The sequence below is a fragment of the Panthera leo genome, chromosome C2 (assembly GCF_018350215.1).
Source record: "Panthera leo isolate Ple1 chromosome C2, P.leo_Ple1_pat1.1, whole genome shotgun sequence".
NCBI classification, from domain to species: Eukaryota; Metazoa; Chordata; class Mammalia; order Carnivora; family Felidae; genus Panthera; species Panthera leo.
In genome coordinates, this window is record NC_056687.1 from 28,851,866 (window position 1) to 28,877,701 (window position 25,836).

At 36.6% G+C, this 25,836-nt stretch overlaps 2 protein-coding genes across 9 annotated transcripts in view; one reads left to right on the forward strand and one right to left on the reverse strand.

Moving 5' to 3' along the window:
• Positions 1-2,233: 2,233 nt before the first annotated feature.
• Positions 2,234-14,717, forward strand: HSPA13 (heat shock protein family A (Hsp70) member 13). 2 transcript variants are annotated; one of them, XR_006193086.1, is made up of 6 exons: positions 2,234-2,333; positions 3,923-4,263; positions 7,952-8,165; positions 10,154-10,321; positions 11,643-12,547; positions 13,146-14,717. XR_006193086.1 is itself a non-coding variant. In XM_042903356.1 (5 exons), the coding sequence occupies exons 1-5, from the start codon at positions 2,309-2,311 to the stop codon at positions 12,308-12,310; spliced, it is 1,416 nt and encodes a 471-aa protein (XP_042759290.1). In that variant the 5' UTR covers positions 2,234-2,308; the 3' UTR covers positions 12,311-14,717. The 2 variants fall into 2 exon arrangements, 1 of the variants encoding a protein (XP_042759290.1); XM_042903356.1 differs by having other exon boundaries at positions 11,643-14,717.
• Positions 14,718-20,556: 5,839 nt separating this feature from the next.
• LOC122230304 (multidrug resistance-associated protein 1-like) overlaps positions 20,557-25,836 on the reverse strand; it is an 87,839-nt gene continuing 82,559 nt past the window's right edge. For 6 of the 7 annotated variants that reach the window (XM_042956081.1, XM_042956085.1, XM_042956086.1 and 3 more), the window contains 4 exons: positions 24,785-24,943; positions 23,348-23,514; positions 22,182-22,376; positions 20,557-21,848 (listed from right to left, as the gene is read on the reverse strand). In XM_042956081.1, the coding sequence (XP_042812015.1) occupies positions 21,722-21,848; positions 22,182-22,376; positions 23,348-23,514; positions 24,785-24,943 (648 nt within the window). In that variant the 3' untranslated portion in view covers positions 20,557-21,721. The remainder of the gene's footprint in view (positions 21,849-22,181; positions 22,377-23,347; positions 23,515-24,784; positions 24,944-25,836) is intronic. The other variant, XM_042956087.1, reaches the window with a different exon arrangement.

Below are 25,836 nucleotides of genomic sequence, written 5' to 3' on the forward strand. Positions count from 1 at the left end.
CTTATATTAAGAGTATTCCACGATGAGATCATGTGAGCTCTACCTACTTCTTGACCATATCAGGATCCTATTAACAAGGAGGAAGGAGTGGGTGGCAGGGATAATAGGGATAATAGGGCCTGCCACAAATGACTAATCCTCTTGATTTGGTTTATATCTCTTGTCCTCCCTCTCAGACTTTCACCTATTGCTTTATGATCCAGAACATCTAACCTATGAGATTATTTTCTGTTTATATGCTCTTGGTAATTCAGTTCCCTCTTTCTGGGACACCTTCAACCAATTGCTTCATATTATCCTATTAACCCATCTCCTGGCTCCCTTTTACTCTTCTAAGTATTTCTTAGACATATTCTCTTTCACTAAGTCTTCTCAACTTCAAGATAAAATTACAGTGTTTATTCAATTCTGTTTCTGCCCTCTGTCCATACCACAAATACGGTGTTGTCAATCCTAAAACTAGCCAGTTATTTTACCAGCAAAGTGAGTTTATTCAGGAATAGCAGAGGAACTGCAACTTGAGACAAGCAAACTATGGTGAACCACAGGCAAGTCCAGAGCACAAAGTCCAGTGGCTTGCTTTTATGGAGGAAAGGATGAAATTGTGAAGCTCTTTCTTAAACAAAAGTCTGTTGGAGTTGAGTGAGAGTTTGAACTTCTCATTGGCTATCGCTATTGCTGGTCAAGGAGAAAAGTTTACTTCCTCCTGCTGGGGCAGTAAATTAAGCTTCTTCCTGCTAAGCATGCAAAGTATGATTCCTTCTGGTGGAGTCTGCAACTGACAACCAGTGGTAGTCCCAGAGAATTCCCCATTCAAGACTTCTGGGCTCCATTTTAGATGAGGTTTCCTTTATTTTCACAGCATATACCATAATCAATTACATGTATGTCTTTACCTTCTGTCTCTCCTTCTGTTGTTACCAGTGGTTACCACTATGGTCAATAAATGTTTGTTAATATGATCATTATACTTAATAATACCCATGAATTGAGTGAATTATGTGTTCTTCATAAGGAAATTATACTCAATAGTACTCCCTAGACATACACATACTTTTTATGCTTTACATTGTGAAATATTTTTTTCAATGCACGAAAGTGGAGAGATTATAATAAATCCCCATTAACTATACTTCCTTCACCTTCAATAACCATAATATGTTCATGTATGTGTTTTAAGCAGCTAGAAAGCCAGTGGTGGTGTATTACTCCAGCAGGTAGACTTGTTATCAACAGGGATATCAACTTGATTTACATCTAAGGTGAGGAAACATTTCAATTCTCCAGGATCATAGTTCTGGTGCCCTTTAATAACAGCAATAAAACTCAAAACACTCTCAAGAAGAGCCATTAAGTACTACCCAGTAACCAAGAAGAAAAGAAGAAAAAAAAGAGGGGGGGGGTGTGTATATTATAGACACGGACCTGAGAAAACACTTCACAAGTGTCCTAAATGGCCATTATATGTTACAGGTCTTGTCCATGAAAGCAATTCCTACCAATTGTGACTTAATTCAAGAGAAAGCTCAAGTGTTCTGTTTTCGTTAGTAATAGTCCACTTCGGTGTTAGCAAGACAAAATGCTTCCTTGCTCATTTGAATAAATCACATTCACTGAAGACTGCTTGAATACTTTTATCCCAAAACAAAAGTAGAGGGCTGAGGAGATTTATTGGGAGTTTCAGCGATGCCCCATCAGCCTGCCTCTGTGCCCACACCGCTATAGGGGCTGTTGTAGGAAGGCTGGAGGGGTGAGGGGCACTTAAAGGATCCCCATGCAGAATCTAGATCTAGGCAAAGGAGCACTCTTTGAAAGGCAGGAAGAACGAAAAAGCAAAGGTTCGAACCCGGGCCTGGTTAGGAACAGGGCCAAACGAAACAATAACCTAACTGTCCTCACTCTCCCTCCAGCGAAGAGGGGCAGGCCGGAACTACACTTCCCATAATGCAAAGCGGCAGGGCGGCGCTAAAGAAATCGTTTGTTTTTACCTCTACTTGGCTCCAGTCGCTTCAGGTTTGATTATATATTCCAGTCCCTCTTCTTGGCTCTCCTCCACCTCAGCCTCATTGGTTTCGTAGCCCCGGCGTAGGAGGGCGGCTTAGACGTCACTGGCAGCTACTGAATGGAAGTTCTCAGTCCTGCGACCTGACGGTAAATGAAGTCCCTTCTCTGGTCAGATACGTAGCTTCTCCGACTGCGCCGGAGAAAAAGAACTACATTACCCAGTAGGCCTTGGGGCTGCGGGGCGGTGTGGGGGCGTCACCTCACGTCTGGTACAGTCATCCCAAGCCTCTTCGGCGGGACTGTGATGGCCGGAGAGATGACGATCTTAGGTCAGTGACCAGGGGTTCCCTGTGGCTGTTGCGGGCACTCGAGCGGTTTGGGGAGGCGGGGATAGGCGGGGGTGGTTGTCACCTCCTGGATCCAATTGGCGCAGTGGGAAGGGCTTCGAAAAGATGACTTAGAGTCGGTTTTTGGCTCTTGAGTTGCCGAATTGGGGGTCGCGTCTAGAATGGCCTGGGCCAGAGTAGGCCATGCAGGGCCGGCGGCGACCCTCTGCGTACATCCCAAGGACATCGGGCCTCAGGAACAGTTCTTTTCAAAAGAACGTCGATTTTGAGTCATTAGTTGAATTGAGGCCTTCGAGAGGCCGCAAGAACGTGCATCCCCAAGACCTCTTTGTAGAGGAAGGGGGAGGAGCAGCACCAGCAGCCTGAGCTGCAGAATCCTGGGATGCTGCTGCATCTTGAGAGGTCAGGCCTCTTGGATGTGTGGTCTGATGCTCTTTCCACCCATCTAGTTTATCAATTAATACTCCCCGAATGGGAAAACGATGAAATGTTTCTGAAGTTTCCCACGTAGGAGCAAGTGGAAAGTGGGGTTGGCCCTTGATGTCCTTTTTTTTTTTTTTTTTTTTTTGAGTTATTTGTTGAAGATGAGCGTACAGTTAGTGAAACAGACTCCTACCGATTGACGTTTGGGGTCGTATGTAACACGTATGGATATTCTCTCCTGAAAACAAATAACGGATTAATTGTAATTTCAAAGTGGCATCTTTCTTCATCACTTATGTTTACAATCTACATGGCGTTTGTTCATATTTGTGTGTTTTTGTTTTTTGTTTTTTTTTTTTAATCAATTAATATTAGTTGAGCCTCTGCTATTTGCTAGGAGCCATTCCTGGTGGAGGGGATACAACAGTGAACAAAACCTGCCTTCAAGGCGCTTTATGTTGCCTTCAGGGTTCCACATTTATGGTTCTCTTTCCCTACATATTAACTCCAAGAAGTATTCCTTAATTCCTGTTTAAATACAAGAAGTTAACTGTGTTCTTTTGTAAAGTGACAGTTTAATATTTAAACAAGTTCCAAAATCATTTTACCAATTTATCCCGTTCATTCTTTTGGAAAGAGAAAGGAGATGAAGGGGTAGAGTTTTAGCCCTACGATAATAACAAAATGTTTGCTGTGGAAATTTTAATAATGAAATTTCTTTTTAATAATGATAATTAAAGCTGTGTAGAAAGCTATAAGATCTAAATACCAAATGATCAAGAATTTGAAATACATCTATATTTAACATTTATCTAGCTTTTGCTAGAGATAAATGGGTTTTCCTGTCAGCATCAGCACAATTAAAAGTTTTTACTTCTCATTCACCAAGGTGAAGTACACAGACCTACAACTAGAGGAGTTTTTTGTTGTTGTTGTTCCTTCATTTTAATTGTGTTATGATCACTTTGCATTATGAAAAACTTGATGCCTGAGAGAATTGTTACCATTAGTACTATAAAAGAAAATATTTTGAGAGTGTGGATTATTAGTATTATCTCAAAGAGTGATATTAAAGGGAGTTTGCTGTAGTAATTTAGCGTATCATACTAGTTTACTAAGACCTATCTTTTAATTTGCCTGTATTTCAGGATCAGCTGTTTTGACTCTCCTGTTGGCTGGCTATTTGGCACAACAGTATTTACCATTGCCTACTCCTAAAGTGATTGGCATTGACCTTGGCACCACCTACTGTTCGGTTGGGGTGTTTTTTCCTGGCACAGGAAAAGTAAAGGTCATTCCAGATGAAAATGGGCATATCAGTATACCCAGCATGGTGTCCTTTACTGACGATGATGTGTATGTGGGTTATGAAAGCTTAGAGCTCGCAGATTCCAATCCTCAGAACACAATATATGATGCCAAAAGATTCATAGGCAAGATATTTACCCCAGAAGAGCTGGAGGCTGAGATTGGCAGATACCCGTTTAAGGTAAGTGATTAGGCTAAAATCTATTTTAATTTTAGTTCAGCGTATATTGTTGCAAATGATGCCTTATACAACATTCTGTTTCGCCTTAATCTGCGTGGAAGGCATGTTACAACGAGCAGACCTACAGCAATTCCAGAATGAGTCGATTCGTTGGCTCCACAGTGCTATCATGGACTCAGAGCCTTAGCTGTATCCTTGCTCTGCCATCCTCAGAGTGTCTGCTTAGCTCTTTGTTTCATTGTAGCAAGAAAGCTGAAGCCCCCATGTACTATGGATCAATGGCCAGATAGCCAGATAGGTGGACAGATGCTTTGTGGGTGTTAGGTTATACACATTTGTGTACTTAAAAAAAAGAGAGAGAGATCATACTAGGCATTGCTGTTTTATGACTTGTTTGAAACTCAACAATGTGACACGGACAGTTGGATAATAGGGTCACATTGTTTTCATGGACACTTGGAACGGCTATTCCTATATTTGTCCATTCTCCATAAGTGCACATTTTATTTTTTCCCTGGTTTTCCGCTTATGTTGTAACTTCTTTGAGTAGCCTTGTAAATATATCTTTGTGTTCTTCTTGATCATTTCCTAAACTGGAATTGTAGAAGTAGGAGAATTTGAGTTCTCTGAGTACTTTGATTGATATTGTCAAATTGTGCGCTGAAAGGTTGTGTGTCTTAACTATCTTCTTTAGAATGCTTACGTCTTCCCTAGTTACTATTTTTTAATCTTTGCCAATAAATAACTGAAAATGGTATCTTATATTAATTTTTCATTCCTTTGATTTTTAGTGAGGTCAGATTTTTTTTTTTTTTTTAATATGTTCATTGGCATTTTTATTTTCTTTAGGAATCCTATTTTGGGGTGTATCTTTTTTTATGACTATAAAATACCTTTGTGATATGTTTTCAGTGTTTTTTTGTTTGTTTGTTTCTAATGTTCTTTTTATTTAACTGATGCTATATAATTTTGCTTTTGAGCTTTCAAGAATGTCAAATTTTCAGGACACCTGAGTGGCTCAGTTGGTTAAGCGTCTGATCTCACAGTTTATGGGTTCGAGCCCCGCGTCAGGCTCTGTGCTGACAGCTCAGACCCTGGAGCCTGCTTTGAATTCTGTGTCTCCCTGTCTCTCTGCCCCTTCCCTGCTCATGCTCTGTCTCTCTCTGTCTCTCAAAAATAAATAAACATCGAAAAAAAATTTTTTTTTAAATGTTAAATTTTCATGTGGCAAATCATCTTGAAATTTAAAAAAAAATGCTTATAGACTCTTACAGACTTACAATGCCCTTTTCCATCCTATCCATTTGAATTTTTTTCTAATACTTTTACTTGAGCGTTTGTAAGGTTGTGTTTTGATGTTTTTTCTTTTAAATATTTTAATTCTTTTTTTCATTATGGTAAGTGTACTCTTTAATCCCTATTGCTTATTTTATCCATACCCCCAACCCATGTCTTTTAAATATTTAAATGTTCTTTCCATAGAGGGTTTTATTTTCTTTTCTTTTTTTTTTTTTTTTTTTTTTGGTAATTATGAAGTGGAATTCTAAACGAATAGGTTTTAAAATTAATAGCTGTATCAGTGCTGTTTATTGAATAAAATTCTCAGATTTTTTATGCATATACAAAGGAGAACATAAATTTACCCCATGTATTTCTTATATTTATTTCTTTGTTCTTTTTTAGCTTTATTCTTAGAATCTTTTATTAATTTATAAATCTTTCATAAGCAGTGCTTAAATTATATAAAGCTATACATGTCCTCAAAATTATGATTTTGAGTGTATTACGTATTGATGCAAGTTATTTTTTCCCTAACTTTTAGGGTATAACTGACATGCAGCCCTGTATAAGTTTATGGTGTACAACATAATGATTTGACTTAAATATGTTGTGAAATGTTTAGCACAATAAGTTAACATCCATCATCTCATATAGATAGAGAAGAAGAAATAAAATTTTTTCCTTTGTTGTGAGAGCTCTTAGAATTTATTCTCTCAACAGCTTTCATATATACCACACAGCGGTATTAACTCTGGTTATCATGTTGAACATTATGTTCCCAGTACTTGTTTACCTTATGACTGGAAGTTTGTACCTTTTGTTTTGACCATCTTCATCCATTTTGCCCATGCTCCCATCCCCTGCCGCTGGCAAACCAGCTGACAAACCAGCTTATCTGAGTGGTTGTTGTTTTAGATTCTACACATGAGAGATCATATAGTGTTTGTCTTTCTCTGACTTATTGACACTTAGTGTAATACTCTCAGGGTCCATTCATGTTGTCACAGACAGAAGGATTTTCTTTTTCATGGCTGAATAATATTTCATTATGTGTGTATATCAACATTATCCATTTATCTGTTGATAGACACTTAGTTTGTATTCGTGGCGTGGCTATTGTAAGTAAATGCTGCTGTGAACGTGGGGGTGCAGGTAGCTACACAACGGTATATTCCCAGAAGTGGAGTTGCTACATCATACGGTAGTCCTAGCTTCAGTTTTTTGAGGAACTTCTGTACTGTTTTCCAACACAGAGTTATTTGCAGTTTTTGTTGTTGTTGTTAACCTTCTAAGTGTTTTGATTTTTTTTGTTGTTTGTTTCACCTGGGCTCTGAGGGTATGGTGTCTTTGAATCTTATTTTAATCGTGTCTTGTTTTTGCTTTTCCCAGATACGTCTGTTTTAATCGTAGCTTGTTTTTGTTTTTCCCAGATAGGTCTGTGGATGGTCAGGTTTCTTCATTGAAACCTATTATACAGTCTAGAGCAATGAGAGTAAAGTTCTTATAATTTCTTAAAAGAGACTAATTGTCTTTACTATTGATATTAATACAGTCTGTTGGTGAAAGTGGAATAGTATGTTTTAGAATTAATCTATTTCTTTATTTTTATTTAATTTATTTTTTAAAGTTTATGTATTTTGAGAGAGAGAGAGAGCATGCATGCACAAGCAGCGGAGAGGGAGAGAGAGAATCCCAAGCAGGCTCCACACTGTCAGTGAAGAACCAGACTAGAAGCTTAATCCCCCACAAACCGTGAGATCTTGACCTGAGCCAAAATCAGAAGTCAGATGCTTAAATGACTGGGCCACCCAGGTGCCCCTCATCTAGTTTTTTAAATATACAACCACATTAGCAGGGATAAGGAGCTGATACATGATACATGTTTTCATGGAAATAAGAATGTAAATGATACTTGATTCTTGGATAAGAACATAATGAACTACTAAAATGATTCGTGTTAATATGTATCAGAACATTTGTTCAGTTATCAATTATTTTTGGAAACAAGTTAATTAAAAGAAGATCCTGAATCAAATACATGATCCAGCAACTTTTATTCCTTATATTTCATCTTTTTTCTTTTATTCGTTTAACAAATATATATTGAAGATCTTCTGTGTTCCATTTATATGCTTGGTGATGAATTTGGTTATTCTGCTGTTATTGAAAGCTATGGTGTTGATTCGCTTTATAGATTTTGAAGTATAACTTTTAATAACTTCTCATCTTGGTAAATGACAAGATTACAAAAAATTTTATGACCTTATGAAGTTAAATTTTTATTGAATAAGTCCAGTGTGTATGTATGTATGTGTTTAAGTATATGTGTGTGGATGTGTACACACACAGTTTTACATTTCTTTCTGTCCTTTTTGTTTTGTTTGTTTTTTACTAATCCTATTCATAGGTTTTAAACAAAAATGGAATGGTTGAGTTTTCGGTGACAAGTAATGAGACCATCACCGTTTCCCCAGAATATGTTGGCTCTAGACTACTGTTGAAGTTAAAGGAAATGGCAGAGGAGTATCTCGGAATGCCAGTTGCTAATGCGGTTATTTCTGTACCAGCAGAATTTGATCTAAAACAGAGAAATTCAACAATTGAAGCTGCTAACCTTGCAGGTAATACCACCCTTGCCTGTGTTGAATTTTTTCTCAAAATGTTCTTATTTTGAAAATCTTCTGTAGTAAGGTATATCACTTTGCAAACCACCTAATTATCTAGGCATGTAAATAAACCCAAAGTGGTAAATTAGATGGATTTTGATATACATAAAGATAAAAATTAAAAATAATTCTATAGCGCAATGTAAAATGCAACATATTATGACGACGGCCAATAAGATAGTCCTGTGACAAAGACTGAGGACATGGGTTCATGATAGCAGTGAGGAATTTTTTTTATAAATTTTCTTTAATGTTAAGATGAGTGTAATATTTAAAAAAAAAAAAAATCTGAGGTGGAAGAGAACTCATTTAAAACCATTCAGCAAATATTGGGTGCCTTGGCAAACAAAACATAAATCCCTGTTTCCATGGAGCTTCTATTCTATTGGAGAGAAACAGAAAGTCTGTATTAAAGATAAGTATATTATGGGGTTTCTCACCCCTAGCACATTTGGGCCTAGATATTTGGGCCTAGATAATTCTCTTGTGGGAAACTGCCCCATGCATTATAGGAGAGTTAGTAGCATCCCTAGCCTCTGCTCACTAGATGCCAGCAGCACCAGCCTCTCCAGGACATGACAGTCATCTGTCTTCTGGCATTGCCCAGTGTTCCCTGAGGGCCAGAATTGCCCCTGGTGCAGAGCCCTGATAAACGTGTATCAGAAAGAAATGTGCTATGGAAGACAGAACAGCATAAGACGAGGATTGCTGGGGGTGGTCAGGAAGTGGGGGACTTGGGTTTTATAGTGGCCAAGTAGGCCTCCTTGAGAAGGTGACATGTAAGCAGATTTGAAGGAGGTGAGGTTGTTAGGCAAGCAGATATACAGAGGAAGTCTGTTGCAGGAGAGAAAACAGTCATTTAGCAGCCATAAAATGGGAATTTGCTGGCACATGTGAAGATGAGAAGTAGGTAGTGTGGCCAGAGCAGAGTGAGTGAAGTCAGAGAGCTAAAGGAAATGGTGTTAAGGTTTTTAAATAAATTCTTCAGAGTTTGAATAGTTTTTTATGGTTCCTGATGCATAATAGCATATTGCTTTCTAAACCACTCATTAAGTGTGGCACTTAGGGTAAAGCAAGAAATTTGCACAAAGAAATCTGAACTTTCACTGTTCACTGTAATGTTTAACATTATCTTCAAGATCAGATTGCTGTATATTTCAGATTTGCATTTGAGGGTCCTAAATTTTTTTTTGAGGGTCCTAAATTTTAAGTCTACTTTTTGAGTCATTGTGTCTATTGAAATATTTCATCTAATTTTTATCTATTTATCTGCTTGTTTTTATCAGAGTCTTTTTTTTTTTTTTTAAGTTTCTTTATTTTGAGAGAGACAAAGGGCAAGTAGGGGAAGGGCAGAGAGAGAGGGAGTGAGAGAGAATCCCAAGCTCAGAGCCCAACACGGGGCTCGATCCCACAAACTGAGATCATGATCTGAGCCGGAATCAAGCGTCAGATGCTTAACCAACTGAGCCACCCAGGAGCCCCTGTCAAAGTCATATGTATGTATATATGATATATATATCATATATACATATATATGATGTTTTATTTATTTTTGAGAGAGAGAGAGACAGAGACAGTGCAAGCGGGGGAGGGGCAGACAGAGGGAGACACAGAATTTGAAATAGGCTCCAGGCTTTCATTTCCACAGCAATTTATTATAGCACGTAATGATTAAGCTTTTATTGCTTATGTATTCCCAAGTAAAATAATGAAAATTAGAAGAAGCTAAGAGTTTTTTTTAATTAAATATTAATTAATAAAAGACTAGAATGATACATTCCACTGAATCTGGGCTTTTCTTTTTTTTTTACCTTAAAAGCCATTGTTACTCATTGGGGTTCATGCTTTAGAAAACACACGAACATCGTGTGAGGCTGAGTGGGAAGAAATTTTGATAATGGTGTCCTCCGATGAATTGTTCTTCCTTCCAACCAATCTTACAGGACTGAAGATCTTGAGGGTAATAAATGAACCCACGGCGGCAGCTATGGCCTATGGCCTCCACAAGGCTGATGTCTTCCACGTCTTGGTGATAGATTTGGGCGGAGGAACTCTAGATGTGTCCTTGCTAAATAAACAAGGAGGAATGTTTCTAACCCGAGCAATGTCTGGTAAGAAAAATACAGGGAGACTAAAAGAGGTTCACACAATGCTTTCCTTAGCACACCTAATGTGTTAAATGTTTATTTAAGATTTTTTTTCAGTGTACTTTGACTTCATTTTGGTAATCTATGTATGTAATTTTATAACCACCATTTGTGTATTTTTACAGCAAAAAGTAAAGTCTAAAAAAACTGACTGGGCATCCTACATGGTAGACAAATATACTGCCAGTTGTAGTTCACTGAGCCAGTAAGTAGGACTTGATGGCTGTGGTGAGGGGGACAGAAAGCCATAAATACCCTTTAAAATGAGGAGTGATCAGTTTATTTCATTTGATAATATATTTTACGAAATAGATGTCTTTAGAAAATCTAATACTATTAATAGTATTCTCTAAGAAATAAGAGGATTTTGCATTCTAAATCTTTCTTTAAAGGTTTTGTTTTAATTTAAGGAATTGAGCCTGTTTTGAAAGAGAAGTTGTCAGTTATAGGTTGTCTAACTCCTGCATTTTTCTTTTTCCTAACTGGATTCTTTAGAACCAAGTTCAGTGCCAGGGGTTTGTACTACATTAATCTTTTCCCTTTACATCTCTTTTTCTTTTAATTTCAGCTCTTAAGCAAGCAAACATGTTATAAAAAGATAAAATGTCTACTCCTACTTTTTAATTATAAGGACTTTCTTCTTTTGAGAATAATGACAGTTAGTGTTTTTAAATTGCAATTAAAAGCTAATCTGTTGTCAATCTTTATCTTCTGAAAAATTATTTGATATCCTTAAGAAATATTTCCTTTTCTATCATTTAAAAATTTTAACCATGGGGGAAGGGAAGGGGAAAAAAATACTTTCAAACAGAGAGGGAGGCAAACCAAAAGAGACTCTTAAATACAGAGAACAAACTGAAGGTTGTTGGGGTGGCCAGGGGAGAGGGGAAAATGGGTGATGGGCATTGAGGATGGACTTGATGGGATGAGCACTGGGCGTTGTATGTAAGCGATGAATCATGGGAATCTATTCCCGCAGCCAAGAGCACACTGTGTACATATGTTAGCTAACTTGAAAATAAATTATATTTAAAAAATTAAAACTAAGAAAAATAAGAATTTTAACCAGATATGCACTGTTTTTAAATAGAACACATTTTAGTTAAAATCTTTTTAACCCAATTATTTTTAATCAGTTTTTGTATGAATAAAATCTTAATAGTTAAGTACATTAAGCAAGAGATGTATGTCTAGAATATCATTTCCATACATACTACAGACATGTATATGCATATACACATACAAATGGATAAATGTAATATGAACTTTTTTATTTCTAACTTAGGAAACAATAAACTTGGAGGACAGGACTTCAATCAAAGATTGCTTCAGTACTTATATAAACAGATCTATCAAACATACGGCTTTCGACCCTCTAGGAAAGAAGAAATTCACCGATTAAGACAAGCTGTGGAAATGGTCAAATTAAACCTGACTCTTCATCAGTCTGCTCAGTTGTCAGTATTACTAACAGTGGAGGAAAAAGACAAGAAGGAACCTCAGAGTAGTGACACTGAACTGCCAAAGGACAGATTTTTCCCCGCTGATGGCCACCATGTGAACAGTGTGTTTGGAGCTGGCCTTTCTGAAAAGAAAAGTGGAGAAAGTCAGGTGTTATTTGAAACAGAAATATCACGGAAGCTCTTTGACACCCTTAATGAAGATCTCTTCCAGAAAATACTTGTACCCATTCAGCAAGTACTAAAAGAAGGCCACCTGGAAAAGACTGAGATTGATGAGGTGGTTTTGGTTGGGGGCTCTACTCGTATTCCTCGAATCCGCCAAGTCATTCAAGAGTTCTTTGGAAAGGATCCCAACACTTCTGTAGACCCTGACCTGGCCGTGGTGACAGGAGTGGCCATCCAAGCAGGGATCGATGGAGGCTCTTGGCCTCTTCAAGTCAGTGCTTTAGAAATTCCCAATAAGCATTTACAGAAGACCAACTTCAACTGAATTATAGAGGGATGATTATTTGTGATTGTCTCATGATCTCTTCCTCCTTATCAGACCACCTCCTCCAATAAAGAAAAATCTGAAAAATAATCTCACAAATTTATCTGAAAGGGAACATTTAGATACACAGAAATTTTACGTAACATTTTGTTTTAGGATGAAATGTGACCAGATTGATCCTATTTGATTTTGGAGAGATCACATTCCAACAAATACTTCTAAAATGACAGAATTGAGGTAAAACTCTTAAAGGAGCATGGGTGGCTTTGTTTTTTGGATTCTGGAAGCAGATAACCATATGCACCTAACGTTGTATTCTGTAAACATTGCCTGGTGCCAATTTTACAATTCCCAGTTCTTACTAAATTGTATTAGCGGGAACTGGTAATTGATTGACTTGGTTATCACATGTAACTATTAGTTTGAGCTAAACTTGAAGGACAGTATTGGTGTCAGATTTTTACATTGGCTGGGAGATAGGCAGTATTATTAATATAAGCTGCGTATGTAATATTCAGTAACTGACATGTATGTAATAAATTTGCTTTCACAAATTCAAACTTATGTGATTTATTCAAATGTTTCAGTACCAGACAGTAAAAGTAACCAACTTATACTCTAGTTCCTTCATTTGTTATGCATTATTTGCTTGGATTTCCATGATTCTGCCTGGTTAGAAAACAGGAATTATTAATTTGATTTGATACATGTCTTAATGTCATAATAAAGCCATCATCACTATCTCTTTTTTGTTATCCACAATGTTTGCAGACTTGGTAATTAGTAGTAATTAGCTACAGTATTTATGTTTTTGTTTTTGTATCTTTATTTTCAGTGAGCCCTGGACACTGTAGCTTGCATTTGAACTATCAAATCCTACTTGATTCAGTTTCTATGGAGATTTTACCCCACATTATTTGAATGAAGATCATTTGTAAAATCCTTATTACTGTTTCCTACTATCATTTTACAATAGTCACTCTTGGACTGTTTTTAGCCTTAAGGTTAGTATGTGATGAGAGCAAAAAAAATTGTGAATATTGGAAGTAATGTTGCAATCTAATGTGGAAGGCAATGTGGAAAAATTTCTACAAATCAGCATTTGTAGCAGTTTTGTTTTGCTTTTGTTTGTTTCTGTTTAGAAAAGCTACAGGGACCAAGAAAGAAAATATAGCAAGCAGTTCTGTTTCTGAGATGCCCATATTTAAAGATTTACTTATTTATTTTTTTTTCTTAATACAAGCATGCTTCATACCATATTCAAAGATTATACTCTGGTCAACATGTTTGTTGATGTAAAGTATGTCTGCTTTATATCCATTGTTGAATTTAAAGGCTGTTGAATTTCCAATCACTGAAAAGAGAACTAAGCAAACTCATTTCAGCAACATCAAAGCAATTCAGCTACTCATAATAAAAAGCTGAATGTTAATATTTTTCGCAGATCTAAAAAAATAATGTTAGCAATGAGATTGCTGTTAAGACACAATTTCAATCAAATAGTTTGTGTACGGAATGTCAAGTAGGTAGGAAAAAAATGTTTGTTGACATATTTTATTTTAGAACTAACAGAGAAATGCCAAAGATGAATCCTTCACTGCATTATGAAAATATTTGAGTGTTCTCTCAGACAGTATGAATCTTTGATAGATTTTAGAATTGGAAAAGATCTCTTTGCAAAGGTCTTTAAGAAAAAGGTGTTCCATCTGTCAAAATCTCCACATAAAATATCAATTTTAACCTGAAGAATTTTGACATTTTTTTAAAAAAAAAACCTTGACTTTCTCAAATACATGAGATAGTTTAGGACAATGTGTTAGGGCAACAATTTGTTAAAAAAGGGCAGCTAATCTCATATACTAAAAAGGGAATTTAAATAATTTGATTGTGTCTGAAAAATAGAATGGCAGTGTTGGAATTTGGGGGCAGTGTTTAGCATATTCTCTAATATAGTTATACCTTTAAAAATACGAAGTAATGTCTGTCTTTGATCATATTTTAGGGGGCTATATATAAATGGTCTTGAAATCAATGTAGTTTATTTATTTAAAAGACAAAAATGCTTCTTGAAAGGGATATTTATGCCTAATCTGAAAACATTTTTCATAAAACAAACCTAATACATTTTGGTTGTACATCTAGCTAGTGTTTTTTGAAGTGCATAACTTTTTAAATATTAACTGTTGTATGATTAGAATATGTGAATGAGTAATTTATTTTGTATCAGGAATGTTTTGGTACTGTGTTTTCACTCAAACCACTGACTTAACAGATGCTACTGTGTATCACATGTACTGAAAACTATATAGTTCTTGTGCATAGCAGATTGTGCCTCTTAAATTTGTGTGTGTACAGGTAATTCACATTTTAATGTAAATAAATACCACTTTGAAGTTTGTTTTTTAAACTGTGCACTTTATTTTCCATTCAGGACTAGGCCAGAGGACATTTTTGAGGTTTACAAGTGACAGAGAAGGTAGGGATAGAGCTGATCTGATGCTCATGGCATGTGACTTCAGCAGCTGTTGCCTACTTGCCTGCATCCTGACTTTGGGGTTGCTTCTGTACTTTTCTAATTTTTCTAATTTCTGTATTTTCCTAATTTAGAAGAGACAGTTCCTTTACCATCTGAATAGTATGTCCAGTATTCTGAATACCAATTCATGGCCTTTGACCATAATGGTGCCAAGACCTAAATTAACCTACAGTTAATAAATAATCCTGCATAATTGGTTGATTCATTAATACTTTGTAATTTTCTGATAAAGTTCATCTTATTCTTTGGACAAAAACTACATAAACATTTGGCCAAAGTGTCATTTGTTGCCCCTGTGCTTCTGGCCAAGACCTAATGAAAAGGAATTGACTCAACTAAGTATCAGATGAAATATATGAAACAACAGGACTTTGCACATCATGGTCAACATTAATTCATGTCCATTACCTCTGTAAAATCATAGATATGGCAATGCAGGGAAAGCAGAAGACTGTTTTGTAATACCTGGAGACTTACACAAATGCTCAGAACAGAAAGCCAAAAGCAGATGTTTAGAGGGAATTCATGGTGACTGAAGTGTTATCAATATGTATTTTGCATTCCTATTTGCACTTCACTGTCACTCATTCCAAATCATTTAAGTCTTACTTTCTGAACACATTACATTTTCTACTACATATATCAGCAGTAAACCAATTGTAAATATGTTAATGATGAGCTACATTTTATAAATGTGAATGCAAACATTGACCTTTATTGCTTATCTTCGCACACACACAAAAATGCATGTGTGTTACTTCCCTTCTAACATCTTGGAGCAAATAGTTTTCAAGATTTTCACAATATTTTTTTATAAATATCAAATATTTCTCCATTTATAACCTATTTTTACATTTTACTCATATGTCTATTCATGTTTATTTTGTTCTTTGTGCCATGCTCAGGAGATAAACAAGATTCCTATCTTTGATCAACTATATAACTACCCATGTACTCAGATTGGTCAATCCATAAAAAAACAGGTGAGCAACTCTGGTTACCTTTGTCAGAGATCAAGAGAAGCCAGTCAGCCTTGGCCCAGTTCATACCCACTACCTTGGCCTTACTAATTCAGTAGCACAGCAGCCACATGAACTACCTAGTCTTCATTTCCATTAGCACATTTAGAGAAATAGAGCTCACAATATAGCCAGAAGTCAAGATTTCAGTATTCTAGAGATGGCCCACTTGCTTAGAAAATGACAGCCAGAAAGATGGGAGTTGGAAAAACAAGAAGGAACTAGATCTCTCCTGACTGCTGCCTCCTCAAGTGACATAACCTGATAATAATATAGCCATATTGTGTAGCAATGGGGATTAGATCTTATTTTAATCCCTGGTTATCCCAAAGTTGCTGTGTATAAAAAAGACTTTCATAAACAGTGGCTCAATTTTGCCCTTTATATTAACAGTGCATTCTGTGATGGGTTTATAAATAGGAGACACCAATTGCAAGGAGCTGTGACTGCTGATATTGAAATGGCTAACATGTTATTGAATGTGTTTTATATGCCAGACACTGTCCTAAGAGTTTGTGTTACATGATTTAATTTTCAAAAACTTTAGGAGGTAGATAAAATTGTTACTACCAAGTAAGCCCAGAGAAGTAAGTTAACTTGCCCCAGTGTACAGGACTACAAAGTGGTGAGAGTGGAGTTGAACATCCTATCTCACGATCCAGTAGCTTTAAAAACTACTGTATTTTCCTTTTTCAGTTTTCTTGATTATGTTTCCTAAGCGGAAGGCTCTACAGATCAGTTATAACTATTATTTGTGTGCATATTAAAATACAGCATTACATCTCAATACTGTTGGATACCAAAGCTATGCTAGAAAATATATCAAATTACCATTACTAAACCATTTTGACCTACAAAAATGGCTATTTCGTATGGTTCAAACGAATAATACATTTGAAAAAGCAGCCTGCCCCCAAGCTTTAATTCCGTTTACTATGCTTACAACACTATTGGTTTTAAGTCCTTCTCTATTTTTAACCACCAGACTCTTGTTAACTAGCTCTCCCAGGAATGGGACATCTTAGTAGGCACTGCAAAGACAATCAATTTTCTCATCACATGGACCTGGAGTCTACATTTTATTGGCCAAGATCTTGAAATCTTATTTTTGGAAACATAGGGTGGATAATAATACCTTTCTTATATTCCTTAGTGAAGACTGAAGTAACAAATGATTCCAATGCCTCACACATTAGTTGGCATAGGTATGCTTTCAATAATAAATATCCTCAATATCCTAAAAAATTCAACTTAATGCTGCTTAGGATTTTCCTTCTATAAGCTAAGATAAATATTTCTATATATTGAAATTATAATCCTTATCTTCTTAAATCTGTTTCGGAGTTAGACTTTAAGCAAACCAGACAACCATTGAATACACATGTTTGTTTTAAAAATTCAAATGAACTTACTTCTCTGTAATCCAGTCATACTGAGGACCTTGCACTTTCCTTCTCGTATACTTCAGTGATTGAATAAGCTTTGTGAACGTAATTGAAATGAAAATGTAATACTAATTTCTTAAAACATGAAAAAAATATTTTTGAGAAATTTTGACTTAGTCATATTTTATGTTTACTTTTGCTTTCTTTTTACTCTTTATTTAAAGTATACTATATGTTATATGTGTGTGTATACATATACATATGTGTATATATATAGATATAGATATAGTTATAGATATAGATATAGATATATAGATATAGATATAAAACTGCACTCCTAAGTATATGGCTTGATGAATTTTCACAAATTGAACCAATACTCAGACCCAGATCAAGAAACAGAATATAACCATTATCCAAGAAGCCCAATTTGTGTACCCCTTCAATCTTGTCCCCTCTGTCTTTACCAAGAAGAAACAGTATCCTGACTTCTAGTAGCAGTATACTTTTTCCTTTTTAAAAAAACTTTTGTAGAAACAGAATTATAGAATCACATACTACTACTCCTTAGCAGTTGGTTTCTTGCCCTCAACATCTTACTTGTGAGATCCGTCCTTACTGTTGCCCGTAGCTGTTGTTCACGCTCATGGCTGTATACATTTCTACTGTGTGACTGCGCTGCAGTTTATTCAAGCTACTGTTGATTTCCCATTTGGTTTTTTAAATTACAGAGGGTCACAAATAATAAACGAATGAATGAATGAATGAATGAATAAATAGCAGAAGGTCTCTGGTTGATTTACCAAAGGTGTAAAGAGGCTAAAACAATCTTTTTTTTTTTTTTTTTTTTTTTTTTAACATTTATGTATTTTTGAGACACACAGAGAGAGAGCATGAACAGGGGAGGGTCAGAGAAAGAGGGAGACACAGAATCTGAAACAGGCTACAGGCTCCGAGCTGTCAGCACAGAGCCTGACGCGGGGCTCAAACCCACAGACCGCGAGATCATGACCTGAGCCGAAGTCGGACGCTTAACCGAGCCACCCAGGCACCCCAACAATCTTTTAACTTAATGAAATATCTAGATCCCTTTCCTTTTTAATTTTTTAAAAATGTTTATTTTTGAGAGAGAGAGAGGGAGACAGAGCATAATTGGGGGAGGGGCAGAGAGGGAGACAGAATCCAAAGCAGGCTCCAGTCTCCCAGCTGTCAGCACAGAGTCCGACGCGGGGCTTGAACTCAGGAACTGCAAGATCATGACTTGAGCTGAAGTCGGACGCTCAACCGACTGAGCCACCCAGGCGCCCCTCCCTTTCCTTTTCTTATTTACAAAAATATATTTTTTTTTAATGTTTATTTTTGAGACAGAGAGAGACAGAGCATGAACAGGGGAGGGGCAGAGAGAGAGGGAGACACAGAATCGGAGGCAGGCTCCAGGCTCTGAGCCATCAACCCAGAGCCCGATGCGGGGCTCAAACTCACAGACTGTGAGATCGTGACCTGAGCTGAAGTCGGACGCTTAATCGACTGAGCCACCCAGACGCCCCTCCTTTTTTTAAACTGAAGTATAATTAACATGCAGTATTGTATTAGTTTCAAGTGTACAATATAATGATTCAATAATGCTATACATTACTCAGCGCTCATCAAAATGTGTAGTTTTAATCCTCTTCGCCTCTTTCACCCATCCCCCTACCCATCTTCCCTTGGGCAACCACCAATTTGTTCTCTGTATTTAAGAGCATGTTTTTGGGGGGCTCCCTGTGTGGCTCAGTTAGTTGAGTGTCTAAATCTTGATTTTGGCTCAGGTCATGATCCCACAGGGGCGTGGGATAGAGTCACCCATCAGGCTCTGCCCTGAGCACTGGAGTCTGCTTAAGATTCCCTCTCTCTCCTGCCCACTTGCACTCTCTCTCTTAAAAAGAAAAAAAAAACAAAAAAACAAACAAAAAACCCCAGTTTTAAAATCTTCTTGTCCTTTTTTTGTTTCTTAAATTCTACATATGAGTGAAATCTTATGGTATTTGTTCTTCCCTGACTTGTTTTACTTAGCATTTTACCCTCTAGATCTATCCATGTTGTTGCACATGACAAGACTGATTTATTGTTCTTTTTTTTTTTTAATTTTTTTTTAACGTTTATTTATTTTTGAGACAGAGAGAGACAGAGCATGAATGGGGGAGGGTCAGAGAGAGAGGGAGACACAGAATCTGAAACAGGCTCCAGGCTCTGAGCGGTCAGCACAGAGCCTGACGTGGGGCTTGAACTCACGGACCGTGAGATCATGACCTGAGCCGAAGTCGGACGCTCAACCGACTGAGCCACCCAGGCGCCCCCTGATTTATTGTTCTATAGCTGAATGATATTCTTTTTATATACACACATGCACACACGTACATACATACCGTATCTTCTTTATCCATTCATTTATTAATGGGCACTTCAGTTGCTTCTGTATCTTGGATATTATAAATAATGCTGCAATAAACAAGAGGGTGTATATATCTTCTCAAATTAGTGTTTTTGTTTTCTAGTAATGGAATTACTGGATGATATGGTAATTATATTTTTAATTTTTTGAGGAACCTCATTCTGTTTTCCACAGTGGCTGCACCAATTTGCATTCCCACCACAGAGTTCCTTTTCCTTCACATTCTTGCCAACCTTGTTATTTCTTGTGTTTTTGATTTTAGCCATTATGACAGGTGTAACATATCTCACTGTAATTTTGATTTGCATTTCCCTGATAATGAATGGTGTTGGGCCTCTTTTCATGTCTCTGTTGGCCATGTATATGTCCTCTTTGGAAAAATGTCTATTCAGGTACTCTGCCCATTTTTAATCAGTATACTCATTTTCTTGGTGTTGAGTTGTATACGTTCTTTATATATTTTAGATATTAACCCTTTATCAGATATATCATTTGGAAATATCTCTCCCATTCAGTAGTTTGCCTGATGTTTTGTTAATGGTTTCCTTTAGTATGCAAAATCTCCCAATAGTTTATTTTTGCTTTTGTTTCCCTGGTTAAGGAGACATATCTAGAATAACGTTGCTAGGCCAATGTCCAAGAAATTATTATGTTTTCTTCTAAGAAAACATTAGATTTCAGGTCTCATATTCAGGTCTTTAATCTATTTTGAGTTTATTTTTGTGTATGGTGAAAGAAAGTAGTCCAGTTTCATTCTTTTGTAGGTAGCTATCCAGTGTTCCCAACATCATTTGTTGAAGAGTCTAGATCCCTTTCTTAATGGAATTCAACAGATATTTATTCATTGTTTACTGAGTACAAAATATAGTGGTTGACACTTCAGGGATTGTAAAGACAGGAAAACACCTCTAGTGGCTTCCATTCTAATGGAAGGAGGCTTTAGATAATCTAGGGTTTTATAACTTAAAGCAAATTTTCATAAATACCTGTAGGGATGAAGCTAGGTTGTACATGGCTGTAGGAAGGAGAAAAAGTGAATAAAAGAAATAATTGATGGTTTTTCAAGAACATGTTAAAATATTTTATTAAAACCATCTTGAAAGGAAAACGCCATTAAAATTTAAATACTTCAAATTTGAAGGGCAACTCAGAGAAATAATATTGCTTGTATTACATAAAACTACTATATTAAAAAGTCCTTCAAAATATGATTAGTATTACAAATCAACAATCTTCTTGCAAATGTATACCATCTGATATATAAGTCACTGAGGTTAACCCAACCAAAAGTATAATGTTGCATAGAAAATACCATTTTTTAATTCAAAGTCAATAGTAAAAATATTTTTTTAAATAAAGTACACCAGAAAATTCAGTTAATATACAATCACTGTTTCCAAAATCAACTGAATAACTCTTAATATTTTTTGTGATTCCTCCATCATTTTATATGCTGTCCAGTAGCTCAGCATATATTATGTATGTCTATAAATACCTGTATCATATACTTGAAAATGCCGAGTCATTCATTCTTCAAACATTTGTTGGGTATCAACTGTATGAAAATCACTATGCTAGGAACTTCGCATACAAAGACAACTGAAACTGGGTACTCGCCTTTAAGTAGCATTAGTGGGAAGACAGACTAAAATAACTGAAATAGAGTCCCTGCCATGGTACATGGGTATGCATGTGGGGATGGTGAGGGCACAGAAATGGGGCAGCTGGATCAGACTGGAGAACAGAGGGGAATATCAGGGGACATGTCACAGAGAAGGTGACTCCTGGATGAACTCAGAGATCTTAAAGGACAAATGGCATGTAGCACACTGGGTGCTGTGGAGCAGGCCGATATTCCAGAGGGCAGGAATGGAAGAGAGAAGTTTGGGTACAGCCCAGGAAAGTTAGAAATACGATGCTTATCGATATTTATGCCAACATGTAGCTAGGGGCCTGTCTTTGTGCACTGCTCCTTGTCATTTTTTTAAATACTAACTTATTTTTTACTCAGTATAACCAATACACAGCTAAAATCATTCATTATTTTGTCACTGAATCTTGTGTTATTCCTGCTTCTGTTAGCATTTCAAAGAAAAGTCCTTTCTGGCATATCAAATTCTGTGGTGTTCCAAATTCTGTAATCCTTCCAGAGTCTAGAACAAGTACCCTGCAATGTGAAAAGAACCCAGTCAGGTAATTATAATCAGTTTTCCAGTTCACCTTTTTTCCTTTTTCTTTTTCTTTTTCTTTTTCTTGATAAAGTAAGGTTTAGATTACGTAGTGAGTTATGTCACTACAAAATATGGGGACCACGGAACTCAAGAAGTATATCCAGTTTTCTAATATTCTGTTAGGATTAGCATATTCTTCTAGTTGTTTCAGAAAACAATTGTTTTCAGCACAGGTAAAATTATTAATGGCAATCAGTATGTTTAGTGTATTCAGTGGCTATCTCTATAGAGATATAGAGAGATGTTTTATTTCTGAAAACAAAGCATACCTATCAGAATCAATGATAGAATGCAATCTGTGTGCAATCGTCAGGATGGTACAATCGGAAAACTCCTTCCTGACTGTGGTCTGCACCAGGTTATCAGTCTCAAAATCGATGGAAGCTGTTGCCTCATCCAAGATGAGAATTTTTGTTTTTCGAAGCAAAGCACGAGCAAGACAGACAAGCTGCCGTTGTCCAACGCTGTTAAAAAAATAAGTAAAATAACTTCTACAGTGGACTTTATGGCTACACACTTCGCGCTCTGTAATTCTGATTACATTGCAATTCACTTTCTAAGCCACACCTTCATTTATTCAAGAAATATTTATTTTGTCAAAAGAGACAAAAATCTCAATGTGGAGTTTATATTCTTATGGGTAGACAGAAAAAATAAACATGATAAATGAGTAAAATGCATAGTAATAAGAAGAATTCAAGCACACAGGAAGGGAGGGTATAGAGAGTGGGCATGGGGTGAACATTAGATGGGCCTGCCAAAGAAACCCTCACTGGATTGAGGAAGTTGCCTTTTATTTCAAGACCCTTAGGAAGGGGAGACTGAGCCATGATGATTTCCAGTGGAAACTTGTTCCTGGCAAAGGGAACAGAAGATGCAAAATCCCTGAGGCAGTCAAGGGCTGGCTAGGCATGTTGAGGAAACAGCAAGGGGGCCAGTGTGGCAGAAACAGAGGCAGGGAGAGAGCAACCAAGAGGCTGAGTCATGCAATGCAGGGCTTGAGGGGATCTAGTTCTCTTATATCTCTGATCACAGGGAGGATCTAGTTCTCTTTCCTTATGTCTCTGATCACATGAAAGGGACTGTCATTGGTCATCAAACCGCCAGGAAGAAAAAAGGAGCCCTTTACAACATTTTTAGGAAGAAAGTTATTCGAGTAGGAGTCTTTATAAAAGAAGAGTCAATTAAATATGACTTTTCAGACTGTATTTTTCCTTCCCCCCACCCTTTCTTCCTTTCACCAGCATTTCCCAACCAGTGGCTACCATTTTATTCCTTGTACCTCTTCCCTAGAGGGAATCAGCAATAGTGTGCTCCGAATAGACCAAAGGAGGTCTTTGGTGACTCAGGAGCGACTTCCCTTTGAGGCTAACTCAAAGTTCCTAAGGAGCCTTGGAATGAATAACCGGACCAAGCTTTGTTCTTAGCAGCTTACCTGAGGTTTTCACCACCCTCTGAAATCTCATGCAGCAGCTTCTTGGGAAGGGACTGCACAAACTCTTTTAAGTGACACAGTTCTAACACCTCCCAGAGCTGGCAATCAGAATACTTGTCTAAAGGATCCAGGTTCATTTGAAGGGTTCCAGAAAATAAAACAGGATCCTAGAGAATAAAATCATCACCAGTAATCTCATTGTCACATGATGCATAGATACATTAAAAAATTAGATTCAGAAAATAAACAAGGAAAAAGCAAAATGATTGACCTAGATAGTTATAAAATTCATTATATTGAAAACAAAAGCAGAAGAGAATCAGAATAAGCTATAAGTGAGATTGAATCATTTCCAATTTCCTGATCATCTTTCTCCTTAACAATGTCAATACTAGCCATAATAATAATGATGATGACAGCTGCCATTTGGTCAGAGATATAAGATAACATAGAATTGAATAAATGCAAACTATAGTATGGACATAATGTTATCAATCATCTTCCAGAAAGATGGAAGTCCATACTCCCATTTTACAGGTAGTGACCTGGAGGTTCAAAAGAATGCTTGTCTAAACTGTCCAAAGACACAGAAGGTAAGTGGTTGGGTAGAATTCAAATAGGACAAGTCCATGCTCTTTCCAACTTACCAACATGCCTGCTGAAACTGTATTTTACTACACCTGTATTTATTTTTAAGAGAGGAATGACTAATATCTCTTTTCTTCATTAATTTTTTCCCTGCAAGAATTCCATTCAAATTTGCTTTTGAAGTAAATTCATGAATAGAGGCATATGTCTAAATAATATGACAAAGAGATTAAAGTATTTGAAGATATTTTTAGAAGGTAATACAAAGATATCTCATAAATGCTCAGCTTAAATCTCTCAAACAACTGAATAAGTCATCTTTGACTACAGGGGCATATTCTTGAGCCAATTTGCATACTTGTTAATGATCAAGTTCCTTTGATGCCACAGAGAGACAAATCAAAGGACTTGAAAAAATGATCTAACTGAATTATTATTCTTTTCATCTTTTAAAATGTGTTTAAATTTCAAATCAAAAGAGGCAAAATTCTACACTCACTCTACCAACTAAGCAAGAGCTTTTGTAATTTTTTTCTTCCAAAAAATACCAATGTGTGTTTCAGTCTGAGATCCACTTCATTCAAATTTTATTTGCATTTACTATTATGAAGGGAACTTGTAAAGCAATGTGCCAGTTTTTCAAATAGATAAATGCATTTAGGAAAAATACTTTACAGTAAGAATGTTTAATAGGATTCAGTTATGTAGTGATATTTCATAACACATCTAAAATGCTCTGACTTTGAAAAATGAATTTAGATGCTTGGAAGGAACACACTAAAAAAAAAAGAAGAAGAGGAAGTTTATTTAGAGGGATTTAAGAAAGTCTACTGACAAAACAGGCTTTACCTGTGGAATAATATTAAGTTTGCCCCGAAGGTCATGAAGTCCGATAGTTGATATGTCAATTCCATCGATAATAATTTTGCCTCCTGATCTTTCCACAATTCTAAATAGGCAATTTGAAAGTGTTGATTTGCCTGCTCCAGTCCGTCCCACAATTCCAATCTACAATAAAATGATCATGGGCAGTTTGCACTGTGCTTTTTGTAAGGGACTGGGGCTTTTGCACTGACAACAGATACACTGTCAGATCAGTGGGATTTAATTTTGCCAACCAGAATAACCCTGACTGGCATGGAATATGTAATGTGGACTGTAAGGATAAGTCTTTACCCAGACACTCATTACTCATGGGAAAGGCTCAGGTTAAAATGTGTATTTTCTCTACTTTTCAGTTATTTAATAACCACATAACCAAAACACGCCAGCAGCCCCAGGAGGAGCAGACCACCCCTGACCTATCCTGGGACTAGCCATTAAGAGTGTGGCCAAAGATGACTCTGATAATGGGGTGGTTTTCTTGGGACTTTCAAAATGAGGCTTCTCTACTCTCCTTGCCCCAGAGGGACAAACAAACAAAGGGAACAAACAAAGGGAACAGGAACCCTTTGCCAGAAGGATAGCAAATCCAAAGGAATGTTTGCAAATTCCCTTGGTGTATCAAAACAGGTACTGCACTAAAACTATAGAAGGTGGCCACAGATAACATGTAGGATCTTGGATTCCTGGACAAAATAATCACCTTGTCATAAATAGCAAATGATTGCATATATTCCTTTGACCACGAGGACTGAAGCAATTCCTTCTGCGTGTTGATTTGTACTTTCGTGTTAATGGGAACATAAGGCAGAGAAAACATTACGGAGGTTGGTTTTCCCTGATAAAAGATCTTAAATCTGACACTCTATGCCAGAAAAATCAGGAATCCGTTAAATTAATTGGCATAATCAAAATCCCACAATGATTTCATTTGTTCCAAAGACATTTTTTTGTCCTTGATGTTATTGCAGTGGACCTGGTTTAGACATTTAGAAAAAGAGATGTCTGGGGTCACAAAA